Source organism: Equus przewalskii, chromosome 25 (assembly GCF_037783145.1).
Source record: "Equus przewalskii isolate Varuska chromosome 25, EquPr2, whole genome shotgun sequence".
Lineage (NCBI taxonomy): Eukaryota > Metazoa > Chordata > Mammalia > Perissodactyla > Equidae > Equus > Equus przewalskii.
The window spans coordinates 14,753,914-14,774,340 of NC_091855.1; the positions used below are offsets into that span (position 1 = coordinate 14,753,914).

Sequence of the window (20,427 nt, forward strand, 5' to 3'; positions counted from 1 at the left end):
GGCACCGCTCATCAGGCCATGTTGAGGTGGCATCCCACATGCCACAACTAGAAGGACCCACAACTAAAAATATATAACTATGTACCTGGGGGGCTTTGGGGAGAAAAAGGAAAAATAAAATCTTAAAAAAAAAATTACCGTATAATCCATCAATTCCACTTCCGGGTATATATTTGAAAGAACTGAATGCAGGATCTCTAAGACATATTTGTACACCTATGTTCATAGAAGCATTTTTCACAATAGCCAAAAGGTGGAAGCAACCCAAGTGTCCATCAACAGATAAACATATAAACAAAATGTGCTATAGGCAGAAAATAGAATATTATTCGGCCTTAAAAAGAAAGAAAATTCTAACACACACTACAACATGGATGAACCTTGAACATTATGCTAAGTTAAATAAGCCAATCACAAAAAGACAAATACTGTATGATTCCACTTATGAGGTTCCTAGAGTAATCAAATTTATAGAGACAGAAAGTAGAATGGTGGCTGCCAAGGGGTAGGGGTAGGGGAAGGAGGCAAGTTAGTGTTTAATGGGGACAGAGTTTCAGTTTTGCAAGCTGAAAAACTTCTGGAGATGGGTGGGGATGGTTACCCAACAATGTGAATGTACTTAATACCATGAAATTGTACACTTAAAAAGGGAAAGACAAATCCTCATTGCCCTGACTTTAGGGTCCATGCCATAACTCCCGTAGTTTATGGTCCCACAGTAACCACTATCCTGGTTGAAGTTAGGAAGTTGGGCTTTCTTCTCACAGCTTGTTTGGGAAAACCACCTACTAGTTAGGGGGAAAGATTAATCCATTATAGACCAACCGAGCACTCTGGTGCTTACAAAGATATGTAAGGTAATATCTGGGCTCCCAAGGAGCTTAAATCTAGTAGAAAATATACGAGTAGGTACACAACTACCATGCCATGAAGTAGAAATCACTAGGCACCACTATGAGAAATAAGGTGCCTGGTGATTCACAAAAGAGGCAAGGCAAGACAGATTTGAGACTGTGCTAGTCCCGGGTAAAGATGTGATGAAAAAGGTGAAAGGAACGGGCAAAGATGCAGCTATGGAGCTCATGTAGTCTACTGTTTTAACAGAAACGGGAAGCAAGGCGTAGCTCACTCCTTGATTCCCTGCTCCTATTTGCATGTTTGACCTGATCTCCAATGGCCAGTATCCATATCTCTTTGCTGGGCAGCTTCTGCAAAGCCTAGGAGGCTGCAGGCTGCTTTAAGGAACGAACACCCCTCGGAAGCAGGCCCAACCAAAGACTGAAGTGAGCTGCTATATCAACATCCCAGCTGCCTTGTCCCCAGTGGAATAACTCTGAAGTGTGTGTTCTATACCCTTTCCCCTCAGGGTCAAACTTCCATCACCTGCTGTTGTAGTTGGCTCACGAAATCACCCTTCCTTTCCCTATCTCACTTCTCCACTCTTCTACTATTTCCTGCATTTCCAAATAAACTGCTTAAACCTGAAACTTGAACCCAAATTAAGACATGGATGAGGGGGACAGAACATAAAAGAACTGTCCATTAATAATTTTATATATATATGATATATAACATGTTTATTACTCAACGTATCATCATTTCATGCTCTACGTTTAAAAGAGGCTACAAAGCTTCATATAGAATACCTGCTACCCTGTGCCCCCACACCTTCCCCAAACTAAACAAACATGAAATAAATATTAAAAAAGAGTCAGCCAAGGCTGGGCTTATACGTTTTACTATTTCATTGTGAAGGATCAGTGCTTTTCTATTTGCTCAACTATTCATCAGGGAAAGCCATGAAAAGGTAAAAGGGGACTCCGGACAGAATGCTGAGTCAGAGGCTGCCTGAGAAGGAAGAAAACTCCCACAGAGTTAAGGCCTCTTGGATTTAATATGACAGCTCCTAAAACAAGCAGAGAATGCGCACAATGTACAGGCTTCCTCTCAGGGATAAGGGCAACTCCTGACCCTCTCTTCCTCTTGGAACCACCACAAGGGAACCGCTCAGGAGGATTTCCAAGGAGGGGTCGTGACCCACTGCCGTCTAGTCAGACTGTTTGAGTGTTCACACACAGTGGAATCACACAACTGCCCTGAGGAATTCATTTATGGTATTTCATAGTTGTCTGCTGGGCCCCTTCCAGCATTAAAAGTTGGCTGCCTAGGATACTGCTGACTGTGGGAGACTGAAATAAAAAATGAGTTCATCCCTTTATTCATTAAACAAATATTTATTGAATGTCTACTATGTGTTGGGCACTGTTCCAGGGAAAGGAATACGGAACTGATAAAAAAAGACCCTGTCCCTATCTTCATGAAGCTTATAATTTATTGGGTGGGAGGAGGAAAAGAATTGTATGCATATATAATGTGAGAGTGGGCAAAGGAAAAAAAAGATAAAAAGTTATGTAATGTGTCCAGTGGTGGTGTTATAGAGAAAAGTTAAATAGCAAGTTAGGGCACACAGGGAGTGCTGGGGGTGGTTAGTTTCCGTTTTATATAAGGTGGTCACAGAAGGCCTCTCTGATAACATGGCATTTTGAGCAGAGCCCTGAAGGAAATGAGGAAGCAAGTTATAAGGATATCTGGGAGAAGACTATTCCAGGAGAGGGGACAGAATTGTGGGTTATTTTAAAATATAAGGTAGCTAAAAGAGCTCTTTGGTCTGTCTTTCTTTTTTTTAATGCTTTCGGAAATAGAGATTATTTCAAGTGGGCAGAGTGCAGATACATTTAACAACATCAGTGCAGTTGGAAAGATTCCTCTCTTCTAAAGCTGTCCTGGAAGGGTTTATTTCCTCCCAGACCTGGGTTGGAGCCTCCGAGTAAGGCCTTGCTAATGGTTAGTGCTCAGGAGGACAAACAGGGCAGTGCAAGTCTTGATCAGTCGTCTCACAAATATTTAAATATTTGTTGTGCAGAGCAAGAAAACAAAGACCAAATAGTGCCAACACTAATTACTACCAAAGGAAACCTAAAGTGCATAATTATATGCAAATTTACAAAACATAATAATTATTTGAGTTAACCAGAAAATTGAATTTCACCTCAAGTGGAGAAATTGGAGGTGTAGCTTTTTCTCTCTTTCTTTTCCTTTTCATCTTGATTTCTAATTTCAAATAATATCTGCACATTCTTACCCAGGCAATCTGGTGTTGAATGTGAAGCTCACCTGGAGTAAAGGGCTTCTGGCTCAGATAAGAGACAGGTTCAGGAGCAGATAACACTTTATAAACATGTAAACCATAGAAACATAATAGAAAAAATGGTTGCCAAAGATTCGTATGTTTAACATTACTGAGCCCTTTTGTGATGTTGGACTTCATAACCAACATTCACATTAAAACATCACCATGAAAAAACCTAAAGATTACTGTTCAGTTTTAGAAAACCAAAAACTAAATAAGATGATATTGAAGCCAGGTACCTGAGGGTTACTGTAAATATTCAATAAGAACATGATTACCTTTCAACCTTGTTCCCAACATAAACACAGATGAAAAGAAGTTAATCTTGTTACTTTGCTGTTTTCTTGTTTAACCTGAGGGGTGACCCAAGGGTCACAAGGATTTAAGAGCTTGTTTTGAAGAAGAAAAAGAATGCCTTCAAGGCAGTTACAATCACCAGATAACCAGCCCCCAGCTGCTGACTCCCAGAAGTCAGATTGCCCAGGGACTTATCTGGAGTGAAAGAGAGATGGATTTCCCCCTTGTTTTCTCCAAAACTCCTCCTACCAAGCCCCTTAGCTCTATAAAAACCCCTGCTTTCTTCTCTTGTGAAGGCAGATTTGAGAGAACCTATCCTCTGGCCTTCTCATTTTGGCCAATTCAAATAAACCTTTTTCCATCTCTAAGCACTGATGTCTCAGAGATGACACATCAAGCACACAAACTTAATATTAAGAGGTTCAGTTCAATATTAACTTTGTGGCCAAGTGGGGCCACGAATATGAAGAATTCACAATCTTCTTGTAGGTCTTTTCTTTGACCTCATTCTAAACAGTGAGGGGTAAATAACAAATTAAAAACTCACTTCATATGAGTCTTGTACCTTGTATCCTAACTGAAATGAATGGGGCAGGACTCCAAAGAAAGAGAAGAGATGTTTTAGGTAGTCCATTATCTAGGCAATAGAAGTCCCATTTCTCAAAATGCTCTGGGTTGGAAGAGGGAGGTGGGAAACCCACAGGCTACTTCAGATCGAGAATGAAAGTCATACCTAATTTTAATTTGGCTTTGTAAGATGGGTGATACCAGTGCAAAAATGAGCATAAGTTGTTGTGTGCATCCACATCAGGCATAATCCTTCCCAGTTGGCCATAAAAGTTAAAAGCTTGGCTACACTCTGACCCATCTCACAGTTCATTCATTCTGTAGTCCAAGAGGGCGGCCTGTTTACTGATCTTGATGCAGCCCAGTCATTTTAAGTAGAGTTAACCTGAGGCCAGTGCATTTTATCTAATCCTTTTATCTAATCCATTGTCACTGTGGAGATATTAATTTGTTCAAGCACAGGGACAGAGTGACAACGGCTCCTCTCAACAGATTTCAAGAAAGAACCATCGCCAATAACAAACTCAAAAAAAGATAACATTAGCATTCTGTCACTGTCTCATTTGCCCACATGTCCTCTCGGTCAATCCCTTAACCTTTATAGAAAATAGTCACTCCCGTATTACTCCCTACTCTCTGCTAGACTGCTGTAAGGCCCAGCGCCCCCTCCAAGAACTCCTGACCCTTTCTTCATCTCTTAGCATTCTCAAATTACACATGCTCTCAAGAAAGACCTTTTTCCACTTGCAAAGGCAATTTGCTGCCGAATACCCAGAGAAGCCCATGCCTCTAAATATACAGACCATCTCTGTAGAGTCATCCAACTCACAAGAAATTCTTAATAAATTGAAGTCTCAAAGAAGGATGTAAACGTGCCCTGCCAGAGCAAAACTGCTTACTAAATAGAAGCTTACTGGAAAAAAAATAACCCCAACTTATTAGCCACCTTCAAGCAAAGCAACTATTCTCCCCTCCCTAACACCTTTATTTAAACCTTAATGGTTAAACAAACCAAAAAAGGGACAAATTTAGAATACAGACAACTCTCTACTAACTATATTCTAAGACCTCATTGGGTTTATAAATACAGATATCAACAAAAAATGCCCCTCCACTCAAAATCCACATTAAAAGGAAAAAGTTCTAGAAAGGAGGAGGGACAGGCCATCCATCTGATATACTCCAAAAATAAACCAGAATATGTCTTAATAGGCCTTTTGCTAACAGAGAAATCTCTTTCTGCTCAATTTTTCTAAGTATATGTATATGTATTATGCATATGTGTGTGTGGATGTGTATGCATTAAGTGTGTGTGTGTGCGTGTGTGCATGTTTGCATAGCATTTGATATTCCCCATCTGTTGATGGAGAAGGAAACATATCAATCAGTTACTATTCACTGAGTACTGATCAACTTACACAGCTCTCTCCAAGGCTCCTTCCACAGTAATTGATTAATTATTCTCCAGTAAATGGCATGACTGTCTAATTAACTGTATTGACTAGGATAGAAAAACCAGATGGCTCTCTAGCCTCGATCAGTAACAGCAGAGAGATTGCTATGTAACATTTAAATCAAACACAGCTCTATTTCTCCCTGCCCTTTTGTTAGGAAAGAAAAAAAATGTGATTGAACAATTCTGTGATGTGCTCTCTAGAAAACTATTTCCACAACAAGATTTTCCAGTTGGTATATAATATACCTTTGATCATATCATTTATACCCAGTGCCTGCCACAAATATCACTCAAAGAAATCAGGGAAATTTTTCTTTGGAAGTGGTCAAAGCCATAGATTTATTTTAACTTATTTGTGGTTGGAGAAAATAGAATTCCATTGGCTCCCAATAAAAGCACACAAATAGGCATACCCATAAGATCAACACTATTTTTTGCATGTGAAGTTACATGATCCTTGTTTCTTTGGACCATCTGCCATTTCAGCTCTATTAGGCTCCTGGAATTCTTTGGTTTACTAAAATAACTAACCTTTATAAGTTCTGAATAGGAAAAATTCTATTAATAAAGAAATGTTCCATAAAGGCAGCCAATAATAGTCAAATAATCAGTAGGGAAGAAATAAAAAAATGCTCTAAATCTCCAACAGCTGCTTGTAAAACAAAGTAGCCTGCATTACTTAAAGATGAATCTTTATTTGGCAAAATTCTTTTGGAAACCTGAGCAAGAGGAGGGGCTATCAACCAAATGGCCTTCAGCAATGAATCTCTCCTCAGTGGGCCTCAGTTTTTCTGTGTGGGGACTGGGAAGTGGGGAGATGCATCACTCATTCCAGTCTGCATATGAGTGTTTGTATTCTTCATTCAAGCGAAGGTCTCCAACCACTGAGAGGAAGGAATATTACTTTCCTTTTTCCTTTTTTGAAGACACCCGAAAACAAGCAAAGCTACTGAAAATAAAATCTCTAAGGAGGACGGGGCAGGGGGAGCAGGAAAGGTTATACTCTGTTCCCTTTGTTAACATCTACCAGGGATTTCCCAGTGGAGCCCAGACTCCTAGCCATGAGCTATACATTAAAGGAGAATTGTCATGGTATCACCAGATCATATCAATTCCATTTGTTCCTAAGAAGAAAGCAGGTCACCTGGTGTTCTTTTTCAGCTGAAGAATGACAAACAAGATCATATCTAGCAAGCCTGCATATACTCCAAAATCTTTTAAGCTTTCCAAGTTCTAAAACTGCATCAGTAAATGGACTAAAAGATGATCTAATCTGTGGGTAAAATCTTAATCCAGGATTGCTAACACCTGAACCTCTAGGGTCAGGAATTCCATAAATTCCTTAATTTTATATGCAAAACTATATGCATATGTACATTTTTCTGAAATGAGTGTTCATAGCATTTAGACTTACAAAGAGGTTTAGGACTCAAAAAGAGTTACAAATGGCTGATTTAACAAACAAGATATTTTCACACTATCTTCTCTTTACAAAATAAAAAGTCTCCTAAAATATTCACCTACATAATATATACAACAAGGAATTCCTCTGCCACAACCTTCTGTATCAGCTCTTCCTCGTCAGCCCATGGAAAATGCTATCACCACTTGATCTGTATAACACCATTGGCAGCATGCCTACAAAGAAGAAGGTACAATCACAGGCAAGAGACTGAGTCTAGGCCTGGTTCTGCTATGGATTAGATCTACCGTTTCAAACTGCTCTAGGCCTCAGTTTCATGTGGGAATGAAACCTGTCCAACTACACCCAAAGGTTACTGGGAGGATTAATACGAAATGAAAGTGCTTTAGCAGATAAAGGGCTAAAAATATATGATATAAAATAAAGGCAAGGAGAAGAAGAAAAAATTAGCCCAAAGTCACAAAGCACGGATGGAACACTAGAGTTGAATCTCCCCCTGTTAAAGTGTGCCATTATTTCAGATGAAGGAGAACATATGGCATGCCAGGTCCCCAAGTGAGCTTAATCAGGAATGCACTGAGTTATTAAAAAAACCCAAGTTATAACTTTATGGGGTGCTTCACTGGCCTGGAGCGCAGTTAGTAGTGAATTCCTGCACCTCTGCTATACCCATATATTGTCAACACAGAAAGGTTGAGTGGTGATGTAATGTCTGAGGCCAGGCGTTCCAGGCCGTTTTGTTAGATTCACGGGGTACAAGTCAGCTCTTTTCTCCAGGGAATGAGATAGGATGATTTAATTAACATGGTTTTGGGGGCCTTGCCATCTATCAAGTTCAAAAGAAAGACCTGTGTAAGTGATCCCAGGACTCAGCCACTCCAGCGCTCAGCCTTTCAAGGAAATTTTATTACACTTTCTCCTTCCTTGCCCATCCCACTTTCAGCAAGATGTAGGGACTATTAGGTCAGGTGTTAGAAGAGACTAAAGCAAGAGAAGATTATACTGTCCATTTCCAGGTCACACATACCTGGTAGCCTGAAAGACTTCCCAGAAGGCTGAGCTGCTCTGCTGGACTCTCACAATCTAGGGCAAGAGCCGTTTAAGGCATTGCACAAGAAAGGGAACAAAACCGAGTGCTGTCTTAAAGTGAGTGCCAGAAAAACTAGCAGGTGGACAATTGGCCTTCTTTTTTAACCCTGTTAAGAGACTGGCTCACTGAGTATACAGAGGGGAGTGTGAAGCTTGGGAGACAGAATGTACCCAGTCAGGCTTCAGGGAGAAAATGAAAAACAACTAGAAAAAATCCAAGTATGATACGAAAGGAAGGAGGAGAACCCTTGGGTTCAGGTAACCTCCACGGGAAAGAATGCTGTTTTACTGCAAGATTCCTCACTACACTACAAGACTAGAAGGTGGGCTGGTTTAAAAAAAAAAAGTTCAAGGCTTTATTTGGGGCTAATTGTTTCTGCTGATGCCCAGCCAATCTTATGTCACTTTATCTGATGACAGAAGTTATTAAACTTGAATAATTAAAAGATTATACTAGAAATAAACAAACCATGTATTTTTAGCCCAAAGTGGGGAAGACAGATTGTATACAGGGTTTTGAATGAGAATCTCAAAGAGGGTACTATCTAGCAGGCATGTGAATGGTCTACCATAGCATCTGGCACACAGTAGATGCTCAGTAAATACCTGCTTTCTTATTTTAAAAGATGGAGGGGAAAAAAGCATGAAGTTAGGAAGGGCTCAGTAGGAGACGGCAAAAAGAACTTGTCTCCACCCACCTGTGAATTAGTGACAGACCACAAAACTAAACACGAGAGAAAAACATCCTGCTGAAGCACAGAGGTTTCAAATTGGGGGCTCTTGAGCAGAATAGGTATGGTGCACAGATTTGTTCTATCCATACAACGAAGTATGAATTTGTTGCAATACATAAAAATCAGGAGACTCTACATAAAAATCTTTATTTCTGGCTTCCCTGGAAAAAAACCAGACAACCTCAGGGCAACAACGGCTGAAGCTGAGTCAAAGCTTCATTTAGATGGGATTCATTTAGACTTGGTTGAGGTGGGCTCTCTAGTTGGCCACAATCTCCGCCACTCCACATGGTTTACTTCTAGCCCAATTCACTTATTTGCTGCTTGCCTTGCTTCTGTTGGCATTAAGCTGTGACCTTTTTGTATGGTGAAAAGGAGTCTCTACTAAGAGCTCAAAAATCTGGGCTCTAATCCTAGCTCAGCTACAAATTTGTATACGTCTTGTGTATCTAACCTCTCTGAGCCTGTTTTCTCATCTGTAAAAGGAGGGTTTGTACAAAATGATCTCTAACAGCTCTATAATTAAAATTCATCTACAATGGTGGCAATGAGAATGAGCATGGGGGGAGACACAAAGTAGGTTCAGCCTATTTCACACTTTATTCCTTGAGCTTAGTTTCTTGAAATATTAATTTCATTTTGAGGCTGAAGAATTAGTGAATCTAGGACAGTCTAATAAGAAGTACAAGCTCTCTGACATAATATCTGGGTCCAATTGTGTGGACTGAGTGATCTCATTGCAATTAAAAGCCAGAAGACTGTTTCAGATAGATAAGTCACTTACTGCCTTTCTTGACCACACTCATTCCTATTATGGAAATTCTCAGATTATTCTCTGGGATGGTTATCCAGCCCATGACTAAATGAAGAGTTCCAGAGCACAGAGCCTCGGGCTGTGGGTGTTCTCAAAGTATACAAGAGCAAGATCAACTATAAAGACCAATATAAGGAAAGGGTAGGCTTTGGAATTTGAAAGCAGCAAAAAAGATCCTGTCTGGACTAGTCAAAGAATATACATGTCAGTCCTGCAGATCATACTGTAACCGTGGCAGCTGCTGCCTTCGCCCTGAGTGTGGAAAGTCAGAGCCTATAAATCACCTTTGAGAGACATATTCCAGGAATGAGACAGTAAGTTTGGCCTCCTGTGCCACTTAAAAAGTATAAGCTCAGCAGATTAGTTTCACTGAAAATCTATTATTTAATTCATCCTCCTAAAGCCCCTGGAAGTTGAGCAGGGAAAATGGTACTTATCAATCCTGATTTACAGTTAGAGAAGCCTTAGGCCCAGAAAGCTAAACACCACATATTGACCAAAGTACTCAAGATTCACTTCAATAAATATTTATTGTGTTCTGTGTGTCAGGCATTGGAAACAAGACAAAGATGAATTAGCTACATTTCTTATTCCCCAAGGAGTGAAAAAAACAGCCAAACATAAATCTCTATTTCCTATTGCCTAGGTTAAACACTTCTGATAATCTATAGGGTGAATATCAATAAACTTTAAAGACTTTAACTCTGAAACAGATTCAAAGTTAGAGTCAACGACTTCACATCCTCCTTCAGCCATGCACAACCATTTACCCCAACCAAAAAGCAGTCTAGTTTGTCAGAGCGCATGTAGTACCCCATAAGCTCTTCCCATAGGCCAAAAGCCACAAATAATAAATCAGTCAAATCTGGAGTGAGAAAATCAAAAACCACTCAATGTTTTTATCATTATATATAACTAGAAAGGCAAAACAACTACATCCTGTCATTGAACATAATGAGGACCATCACAAAACACCTTGTGTGGCTCTGCCTGTGGCAACACCTGTCTCAATGTATCTGGGCAAAATGGGTAATTATAATCTAGGTCAGAGGTTCTCAGCCAGGGGCAATGTACCCCCTAGGGAACATGCGGCAATATCTGGAGACATTTTTGGTTGTCTGGGGGACGGACGGCTAGGGGAGATATTTCTGGCCTCTAGCAGGGAGAGACCAGGGGTGCTACTAACCATCCTGTAACACACAGGACAGCCCCACACAACAAAGAGTTATTTGACCAAAATACTGATAGAGCCGAGGTTGAGAAACCATGGTCCAGGTGCTCTACATATTGGCTAGAGGTCTTTGTTCTGAGTCTTTTAAGGACTCCATGCAGACAGATTCTGGCTGCTAATACAGGAACAGAAAGAAAACAACATTCATTTTCTTTTACCTCTTTTATCTCTCCTTCAGCCCCTGTGTCTCTGGTAATATAGCCTAATAAACCATTACATTTAGTGCCTACTCTTTATTGTTCAATGAAATAAGGATCACATGCATAGAGGGTGACAGAAAACAGAAAATCAACAAAAGCAAAGAAGAAAGGAAAAAAGGAAAAAAGTGAGGGTGGGAGGGGCTCGAGTGTCATTTCCACAGCTAAATGAAACTAAATCAACCATTCTGCAGAGTACACAATTATCTGCTCTATTGTGACTCCAATCATCTCTAAAAATCATTTGTTCTCACCTACGCAATAAATTGCCTGTAAAATCTAAGTCATTCAGGCATTTTGGCCTCTCCAAGGAGACATCGCTTATATAACTGAGGCCACCTGGTGATTCAAAGCATGGATGGCAGCTAGGTAGGCCCTAGGACTCCAAATTGAATATACATTCTCAATTTGGATAAATATTCTCTATTAATAAAAGGAGAAATCCCTAGCCTGGACAACTTAAAAGATATTCTCAATTTCTTTAACATTCAACTCAATTCAACAAGCATTTATTATTGTCTTACTACATGCAGGCATACCTCAGAGATGTTGCGGATTTGGTTCCAGACCACCACAATAAAGTGAATATTGTAATAAAGTGAATTACATGAATTCTTTTGTTTCCCAGTGCATATAAAATTTATGTTTAGACCATACTGTAGTCTGTTAAGTGTGCAACAGCATTATGTTTAAAAAACCAATGTACATACCTTAATCAAAAAATACATCGTTGCTAAAAAATGCTAACCATCATCTGAGCCTTCAGTGAGCCATAACATTTTTGCTGGTGGAGGGTCTTGCCTGAATGTGATGGCCGCTGATTGATGAGGGTGGGGGTTGCTGAAGGTTGGGGTGACTATGGGAGTTTCTTAAAATAAGACAACAATGAAGTTTCCTGCATCCATTGACTCTTCATTTCACAAATGATTTCTCTAGCATGTGATACTGTTTGATAACATTTTATCTACAGGAGACCTTCTTTCAAAATTGGAATCAATTGAGGCTGGCCCCAAGGCCTAGTGGTGAAGTTTGGCATGCTCTGCTTCAGTGGTCCATGTTTGGTTCCTGGGTAGGGACCTACACCACTTGTTGGCGGCCATGCTGTGGCAGCGACCCACATACAAAATAGAGGAAGATTGGCACAGATGTTAGCTCAGGGTGAATCTTCCAAAGGAAAAAAAGAAAATTGGAGTCAATCCTCTCAGACCCTGCCACTGCTTTATTAACTAAGTTTATGCAGTATTCTAAATCCTTTGTTGTCATTTCAACAATTTTCACAGCGTCTTCACCAGGAGTAGATTCTGTCTCAAGAAACCAGTTTCTTTGCTCACACATAAGAAGCAACTCCTTATCTGTTAAAGTTTTATCACGAGATTGCAGCAATTCAGTCACATCTTCAGTTCTCTTGCTATTTCTACCACATCTGCAGTTACTTCCTCTACTGAGGTCTTGAACCCCTCAAAATCCATGAGGATTGGAAGCAACTTCTTCCAAACTCCTCTTAACACTGATATTTTGACCTCTTCCCATGAAATCACAAATGTTCTTAATGGTATCTAGCAGGGTGAATCCTTTCCAGAAGGTTTTCTTTTTTTTTTTAAAGATTTTATTTTTTTCCTTTTTTCTCCCCAAAGCCCCCCGGTACATAGTTGTATATTCTTTGTTGTGGGTCCTTCTAGTTGTGGCATGTGGGACGCTGCCTCAGGTGGTCTGATGAGCAGTGCCATGTCCGCACCCAGGATTGGAACCAACGAAATACTGGGCTGCCTGCAGTGGAGTGCGCAAACTTAACCACTTGGCCACGGGGCCAGCCCACAGAAGGTTTTCAATTTACTTCGCCAGATCTATCAGAGGAATCACTATCTATGGCAGCTGTAGCCTTATAAAACATATTTCTTAAATACTATAACTTAAATGTCGAAATTACTCCTTGATCCACTGGTTGCAGAATTGATATTGTGTTAGCAAGCATGAAAACAACACTAATCTCATTGAAAGTCTCCATGAAAGCTCTTGGGTGACCAGTACATTGTCAATGAACAGTAATATTTTGAAAGGAATCTTTTTTTCTGAGCAATAAGTCTCAACAGTGGACTTAAAATATTCAGTAAACCATGCTGTAAACCTATGCTGTCAGCAAAGCTTTATTGTTCCATTTATAGAGCACAGGCAGAATACATTTAGCATAATTCTTAAAGACCCTAAGCTATTCAGAATGGTAAATGAGCATTGGCTTCAACCTAAGGTTACCAGCTGCATTAGCCACTAACAAGAGAGTTAGCCTGTCCTTTGAAGCTTTAAAGCCAGGCAGTGACTTTACTTCTCTAGCTATGAAATTCCTAGACGGCAACTTCTTCCAATATAAGATTGTTTCGTCTACACTGAAAATCTGTTGGTTAGTGTAGCCACCTTCCTTAATGATCTTAGCTAGATCTTCTGGAGAACTTGCTGCAACTTCCACACCAGCATCTGCTGCTTCACCTGCACTTTTATGTCATGGATACAGCTTCTTTCCTTAAACCTCATGAGCCAACCTCTGCTGGTTTCAAACTTTTCTTCTGCAGCATCCTCACCCCTCTCAGCCTTCAGAGAATTGAAGAGAGTGAGGGCCTTGCTGTGGATTAGGCTTTAGCTTAAGGGAATGTTGTGGCTGGTTTGATCTTCTATTCAGACCATTAAAACTTCCTCCACATCAGCAAGAAGGCTGTTTCACTTTCTTATCATTCATGTGTTCATTGGAGTACTTTTAACTTCTTTTAAGAACTTTTCCTTTGCATTCACAACTTGACTAACTGGCACAAGAGGCCTAGCTTTCAGCCTATCTTTTGACCTGCCTTCCTCACTGAGCTTAATCGTTCTAACTTTTGATTTAAGTGAGAGATGTGCAACTCTTCCCTTCACCTGAACACTTACAGGTCATTGTAGGGTTATTAGTTGGCCTAATTTCAATATTTTTGTGTCTTGGGGAATAGGGAGGCCTGAGGAGAGGGAGAGAGACAGAGCAATGGCTGGTTGGTGGAGCACACACAACATTTATTATGTTTGCCATCTTACATAGGCACAGTTCAAGATACCCCAAAACAATTACAATACTGACATGAAAGAGCACTGATCACAGATCCCCATAACAAATATAATAATAATGAAAAAGGTTGAAATATTGTGAAAATTACAAAATGTGACACAGAAACATGAAGTGAGCAAATGCTGATGGAAAAATGGCGCTGATAGACTTGTTTAACGCAGAGTTGCCACAAACCTTCAATTTTTAAAGAGCACAATATCTGTGAAATGCAATAAAACAAGGTACGCCTGTATACTAATCCTAAAGCCATGATGTCGAAGAACCTCTAGCAACCTCTAGCAGTTAAAGGAGAAAAATCCTAGCTATTGCCTTGAAAAGCAGGGTCTTCACAAGTTCTCAAAGAGCTATTTCTTTTATGAAACTTGCCCACAAATAACTCTAAAGAGGTGGAGTATAGCATGTGTGAATATACGTCAAAATTTGACATAGTTGATGGACCTAAAGAGAACACTAAGCATTAACCAGAGACTAAGGTTTCTGTTTTTTCCAATCTAGACGTGAAGGAGCAATAAGATTTGTTGTGTTTGAAAAGGAAAAAAACCTGTTTCTTTGATCAATCTTTCTTTATATTTGTCTTTAGTCAGCTTCAGTACTCAGACCAGCCTCAGACCAGTCCAAGTGATCCACTCACTGACATCCTCTTCAGAAATTCTATGGCCAAGACAGACAGGTGCAAGAATGCTAAGCATGTTTTAAAACTGCCAGTTCTAAGTCAACATCAGTATCTCGATTCCCAGAGAGAGTATAAAAAGGCTGGAAACTCACAGCTTGGGCTCTCCTGCTCAGTTGTGATGCTGGCAATAAAAAGGAAAAGAGTCAGCATCTGGCTTCCTCTCAAACAAAGCTGCTCAGCCCATTTCATCCAAGAAAAAAATGCCATCCTAAGGGGCTATTCAGGATCTATGTCTCTTGGAGGGTACTTAGTTTGTTTCATTCATCATTGTGTTTTACTGATACAAAAAAAGGTCTATCTTTTTTTGGCAGGCTAATTTTCCATGGACCTCCTCCTTTCTTTTGAAGTGATACATTCTTAGAATCTTAAAATCTGTTCACAAACTTGGCAGAGCTAGGTTGCTCAGAACCATATTCTGCCCAGCCTTGGTTTACGGTGAGTGCCTCATATTACCCAATGGCAGTTCTGATGAGGAAACTCACTATTAAGCCAGAATGTCCCCACACACTCATTGTTCCTCTCAATTGTTTCCACCTGACTTGATGCTAAAGCGAAATAAAGACCAGTACAGAAACAGCAATCCGAGAGGAGCATGAGTGTGGGATGCAGGAGGCAGAAGGCACTTACCTGGTCACGATCTCCTGCAAAACAGCAGCTTTTCATGGTGCAAGAGTTGAAGTAACCCTGATTGTCAAACTGAAACACAGGCAGGCGGGAGTGGATGTCATAGAGCACAGGGGGCAGGCGACGCCTCAGGGCCAGGAGCTGGGTCCCATTGCTGTTGAATCGCACACTCATAGCACTTTGAAGGGATAGGTTGCCACCATAGCGCAGGAGAGAACTGGAAGGCAGAAAGCACAGGAATCAGGCATGAGGGAGGTTGGACAAGAGTCTACAAAATACACCACATTTATTTCTCCCCAACATGTGCCCAGAGCATCCTGTGATGCTTGTACACCTGAATTTCGGCATAGAGGTATTTCTATGCAGTGGGCTAGAAGGTAATAATGAGGACAGGACAGCTCCTTGATTATATTAAAGCAAGTTATTTAACCTGTCGATTCCCCTTTTCAATCCACAAAAGGTGAATTACCAGTAAATTTATGGGAAAAAGATAACACAAGCATATTGAAAGAAGAGACATATTAAAACGATTGCTTATTTCATTTACCCCAGCTAACTGCATAATCAAATAGATACTTGTCAAGATTGTAGGAAGTGAGTTGTGTCCACTGCCACTGGCTAATCCTGGATGGCATTTAAGGGGTGTATTTATCCTTTATTTTAGAATTACAAGAACCATTAGCAAGAAAAACAGATACGTTATTGTTTATTCTGGATATTTTTTCAATAATAATCACTTAATTATTTAGGCATTTATTTTTGAATTTTTAATCTGTTTACAGAAGTTTTATATTCCCTACAGCATGACTTGAGAGTAAATATTAAAGAAAAATTTTAAATTAAATGCAGGGGCCGGCCTTGTGGCCAAGTGGTTAAGTTTGCACACTCTGCTTTGGCGGCCCAGGGTTTCGCTCATTCGGATCCTGGGCACGGACATGGCACTGCTCATCGGGCCGCGCTGAGGCAGCATCCCACATGCCACAACTAGAAGGACCTACAACTAAAACGTACAACTATGTACTGGGGGTGGTTTGGGGGAGAAAAACCAAAAAAAAAAAAAAAAGATTGGTAACAGTTGTTAGCTCAGGTGCCAATCTTTAAAAAAATATAAATAAATAAAAAAAATAAATTAAATGCAGAGCAAGTAGTTACAACAATTGGAAAGGCAAGATGACTTGTTTCCCTTTACAATTCCCAACAAGTTTATATTTAGTTTTGAAATATACTTTGGTTAATATATGTGATTCCATTTATCCAGCTTTACTAGGGAGTGGTATACTCTGGTTGCCTAATACTCTTCCATAGTTTCATAATGTTCATAACATTTAATAAAAAGTCACATAGTATGGTTCTAAATAATTTCTTTTGATGACTCAGAAGATATGTCCATTTTACAGTGAACTAGGATGGCCATGAACATGAACCAATTATATAGTACTAAGCAAGAAACGGCGTGTGTGGGGGTGTGTCTGTGTGTATCTGTGTGTGCTTTATCTTTCTAGTAGTCAGTATCCATGATTACCTGGACACTATTTTATTATGGAGGAATGAATGCTGACTGTCCGTGTCACAACCAACTTTTCTTTCTTCAATTCTTGGAGCACTGAATTACTGGTAGGAAAGTAAGGTTAGGTATATGCATCAGGGATGCTGCACAAATGAGTACCAATTGCTCTGCTTCACACAGACATTGCTTCTGCTTACTACAAACTATAAAAAAGTTTATAAATTATAGGGAATTGCAGAACTGGAAAGGGGCTTGAGATACCTAAATTACAGCCTAGCAGATTTATTTGAATAACTTTTTTTTTTTAGATTGGCACCTGAGCTAACAACTGTTGCCAATCTTCTTTTTTTTCTTTTCCTGCTTTTTTTCTCCCCCAACCCCCCCAGTACATAGTTGTATATCTTAGTTGTGGGTCTTTCTAGTTGTGGCATGTGGGATGCCACCTCAACATGCCCTAATGAGCGGTACCATGTCCGCGCCCAGGATCCGAACCCTGGGCTGCCGAAGCAGAGTGTGCAGACTTAACCACTTGGCCACCGGGCCAGCCCCTGAATAACTTTTAAGAAAGAAGTTTTAATGGTATTTTACTAAGTGAAAACTTAAAGAGCTATATGCTATCAGAAGAGATTTAATATTGAATGAAGATAATATTTTCTTCCTTTTTTTTTTTTAGCAAGAGAGTGATGGGCAAGATTAAGGAGACAAGAAAGGAGATACCCTATAGGAAAAGGAACCCCTGAAACCACAGTGCAAAGGCAGCTGCCAATCTGGCCTGGTCATAAAAACAGTCTGCACCACCACTAGCCAGTCGGTCCTGTGCCCTGCAAAGCAGTCTTCTCACCACAGGGAAGAATGCTCTGGTACAGCAGCTGTGTGTGGAAATAAGGCTTGGGCAAAACAGACTTTAATCTTCTTATGATTGGAATGGAAGGAAGAAGAGACCTAGAAAACGGTCCCTAGAACTCTAAACATCAAGGAGAAGCCTGGGACACCTGAAGGCCCCCAAGTAATAATCCCTGCAGAGAAATGTTCTTATAATGGTCCTAAACACAGGCCACATCCACTCACATACAGAGAATGAATGCCGGGGCTGTTAGAGCCCAGGCATTTCCTTTACAGGGTGCCCTAGCTGCCACAGGCATGTGGTGTTATCTAAACACTGAGCTCAAAAACAATGAGAGGCTTTCAATCCAAGACCAGCATGGAGTGAGCAAATAAACCAGCATCTGTAGGACTGAAGAGGAGTTGGGGGTGCAAACAAGACTCAGCAAAAAGAAACTTGGCCAGCCCCACCAGCCATAGCAGCAGGGGTTTGCATCAGCTCAGGCATCCCTGACAGGAAAGCTGGGGCCTCTGGCAAATACCCTTTCTATCTGTTAACAGGAACCTCCTCTGCCCATTCTAGTCAGGCCTGTAGAAGACTGCCCGGGACAGGCATCCAGGCCCATCCCATTCCCACCCCAAGCTGCTTGATCTATGTTTGCAATCTGGCCCCTCTACAGGAGTCTTTTTCTAACTTCTCTCTCACCTATGCTTCCACGCTGGGAACTCCTCTCTCTCACACAGAGAGGGTAGATACATAGGAATTCGGCTCCTAGAGTGTTTAGGGGTGCCATCTAAAGAGCAGCAGCTACTAAAACTGAATACTTCATGTTTGGGTGCAACATTCAATTCCTAACAGGGGGATGGAAAGACACCTGAAATCCAGAAAGTGAGCTATGTTAACAGTAATTTCTCAGCAGGGGTTCTGCAGCAGGCTCCTCCTGATGAGAATGGTAAAGATAACTAGTTCATCAGGAAGAAAAGGCTTAGAAGCAGTTTGCGCTCACAGTCAATTTATAAAGATAATGACAAAGATCCTGTAGTTTATGATTCCAGGTGTAATGTGCATGAGAAATTATCTGGGACTTTTAAAAAATGTATATTCTCAGGATCTACCCCTAGATATTCTAATTCAACTTCGGAAGAGGGCCCGGGAATCTGAATTTCAAACTACACTTTGAGAATCATAGTTTCATTTTGGAATTTTGGGAGAAGAGATGGATGGTAGGTAGGGGGTACAAACAAGGTAGAGAGAAAGTAAATTGCCAGAGATTCAATGAAAAGTCAACCACACAATATGGCACTTTTGACAGCCCCATTTCTGTTAGCAGAAAGGACTCCAATTCCTTTTGAGGTCAGAGTTCCACTCCACCAACAATGCCTGAAATGTTTTTTCCCGTTTTCAACACATTCCCTGAAGGAGAAGTTTCTCGTTTCCTTTTGGAGAACTGAGGGTACCTGTACACAAGAATGTCCCAATCTTGACTTACTTTCTGGACTCTGATCTTGATAACAGAGATGCCACTATCTCCACTCCTCTAGAGAAAAGAGACTACCATTACACACCCAAATGACCTGAGCAATATCTTGAAATGACTAGCAACAAGTTAAAATGACTTCAAATCAAAATATTCCTATTTAAAAAAAACAATAAATCTATTCCCAACCTATCCTCAACCAAGAATCTGTCATAAAATGCAACAAGAATGGGGCAGGAGGTGATCCAAGGGTCAGCATGTAAAAGATCCAGGACGAAAAGCAAGAGAACCTCAGAACATTAGGAAAATATTGCTCACTAGCGTGGTCTCCTGGTTTTTTGGTTTTTTTTGGGCCCCTTGAAAAATACACAACTGGACTTCTTCATTGCTCTGGTGAGGTAAACAGAATATTTTTACAAGTATTTGGCCAAGGCTAAGGCCTCGAAACAGAAGAGAAATAAGCTGAGGCTGTTTCCAGGGAAAGTAGCAGTATCATGTCTAGCATGAGACACAGCATTGATAAAGGTTCCAAGATCAGGCTCTATGAACCTAGATTTCCACAAATCCATGATTAAGTAATTCCTCTGATGGTACCAACAAGGTTTTCCAAAGCCCACTGGCATGAATTTACTCATAGTTTCTACGTGAAAGTTTTCTAAAACCTGTGAAATGCCTGGAGTCAAGGCACTGCTATTCCAAATCACAGACATCAGAGCTGGTATCGTACAACCAGAGAGGCAAACCAAAGTCCTTTAGGTAGGGGAAAATCTTTCCCCTCCAGTTTCTGCTTTAGCACAGGATGATCCATAAGAAATATGGGACATTTTGTACTTCCTATAACTCAATCCACAGAATATGACAAATCCTAGAGGACACTAGAATTAGTTAAAAAGTGAACAAGTTCAGGGAGTAACGGCCCATACCAGTTCCATTCAAGTGTGTTCAGGGTCCCAATAATCCCTTAACCATTTCGTTTATGTGAGTTGGAAGGGGAAGAACCTGGGCTTTCTCTTTTGTTTTTTTTCTACTACAATCCTCAGTTCCAAGATTGAGACTTCTCTAGAGTAAACCAAAACTGTTGGACAACAGCTTCAGAAAGACACACTGTGCTCTGTGACTGAACAAACTTATTTGCCTCAGAACATTATTCACCACCAAGCCTCTCTGGCTTGAAATATAGATGCAGGTTCAGTGTATGTAGTAAAATTTCCTTCCCTTTTTGAATATCCAGAAATTTAAG

At 40.4% G+C, this 20,427-nt stretch overlaps 1 protein-coding gene across 7 annotated transcripts in view; it reads right to left on the reverse strand.

Annotated features, from left to right (window-relative positions):
* The window catches only part of DCAF5 (DDB1 and CUL4 associated factor 5), a 112,741-nt gene that overhangs the window by 25,561 nt on the left and 66,753 nt on the right, over positions 1 to 20,427 (reverse strand). For 6 of the 7 annotated variants that reach the window (XM_070594128.1, XM_070594126.1, XM_070594124.1 and 3 more), the window contains exon 6: positions 15,384 to 15,597. In XM_070594128.1, coding sequence (XP_070450229.1) covers positions 15,384 to 15,597 — 214 coding nt within the window. Of the gene's footprint in view, positions 1 to 14,007; positions 14,878 to 15,383; positions 15,598 to 20,427 lie in introns of those variants that run through there. The other variant, XM_070594129.1, reaches the window with a different exon arrangement.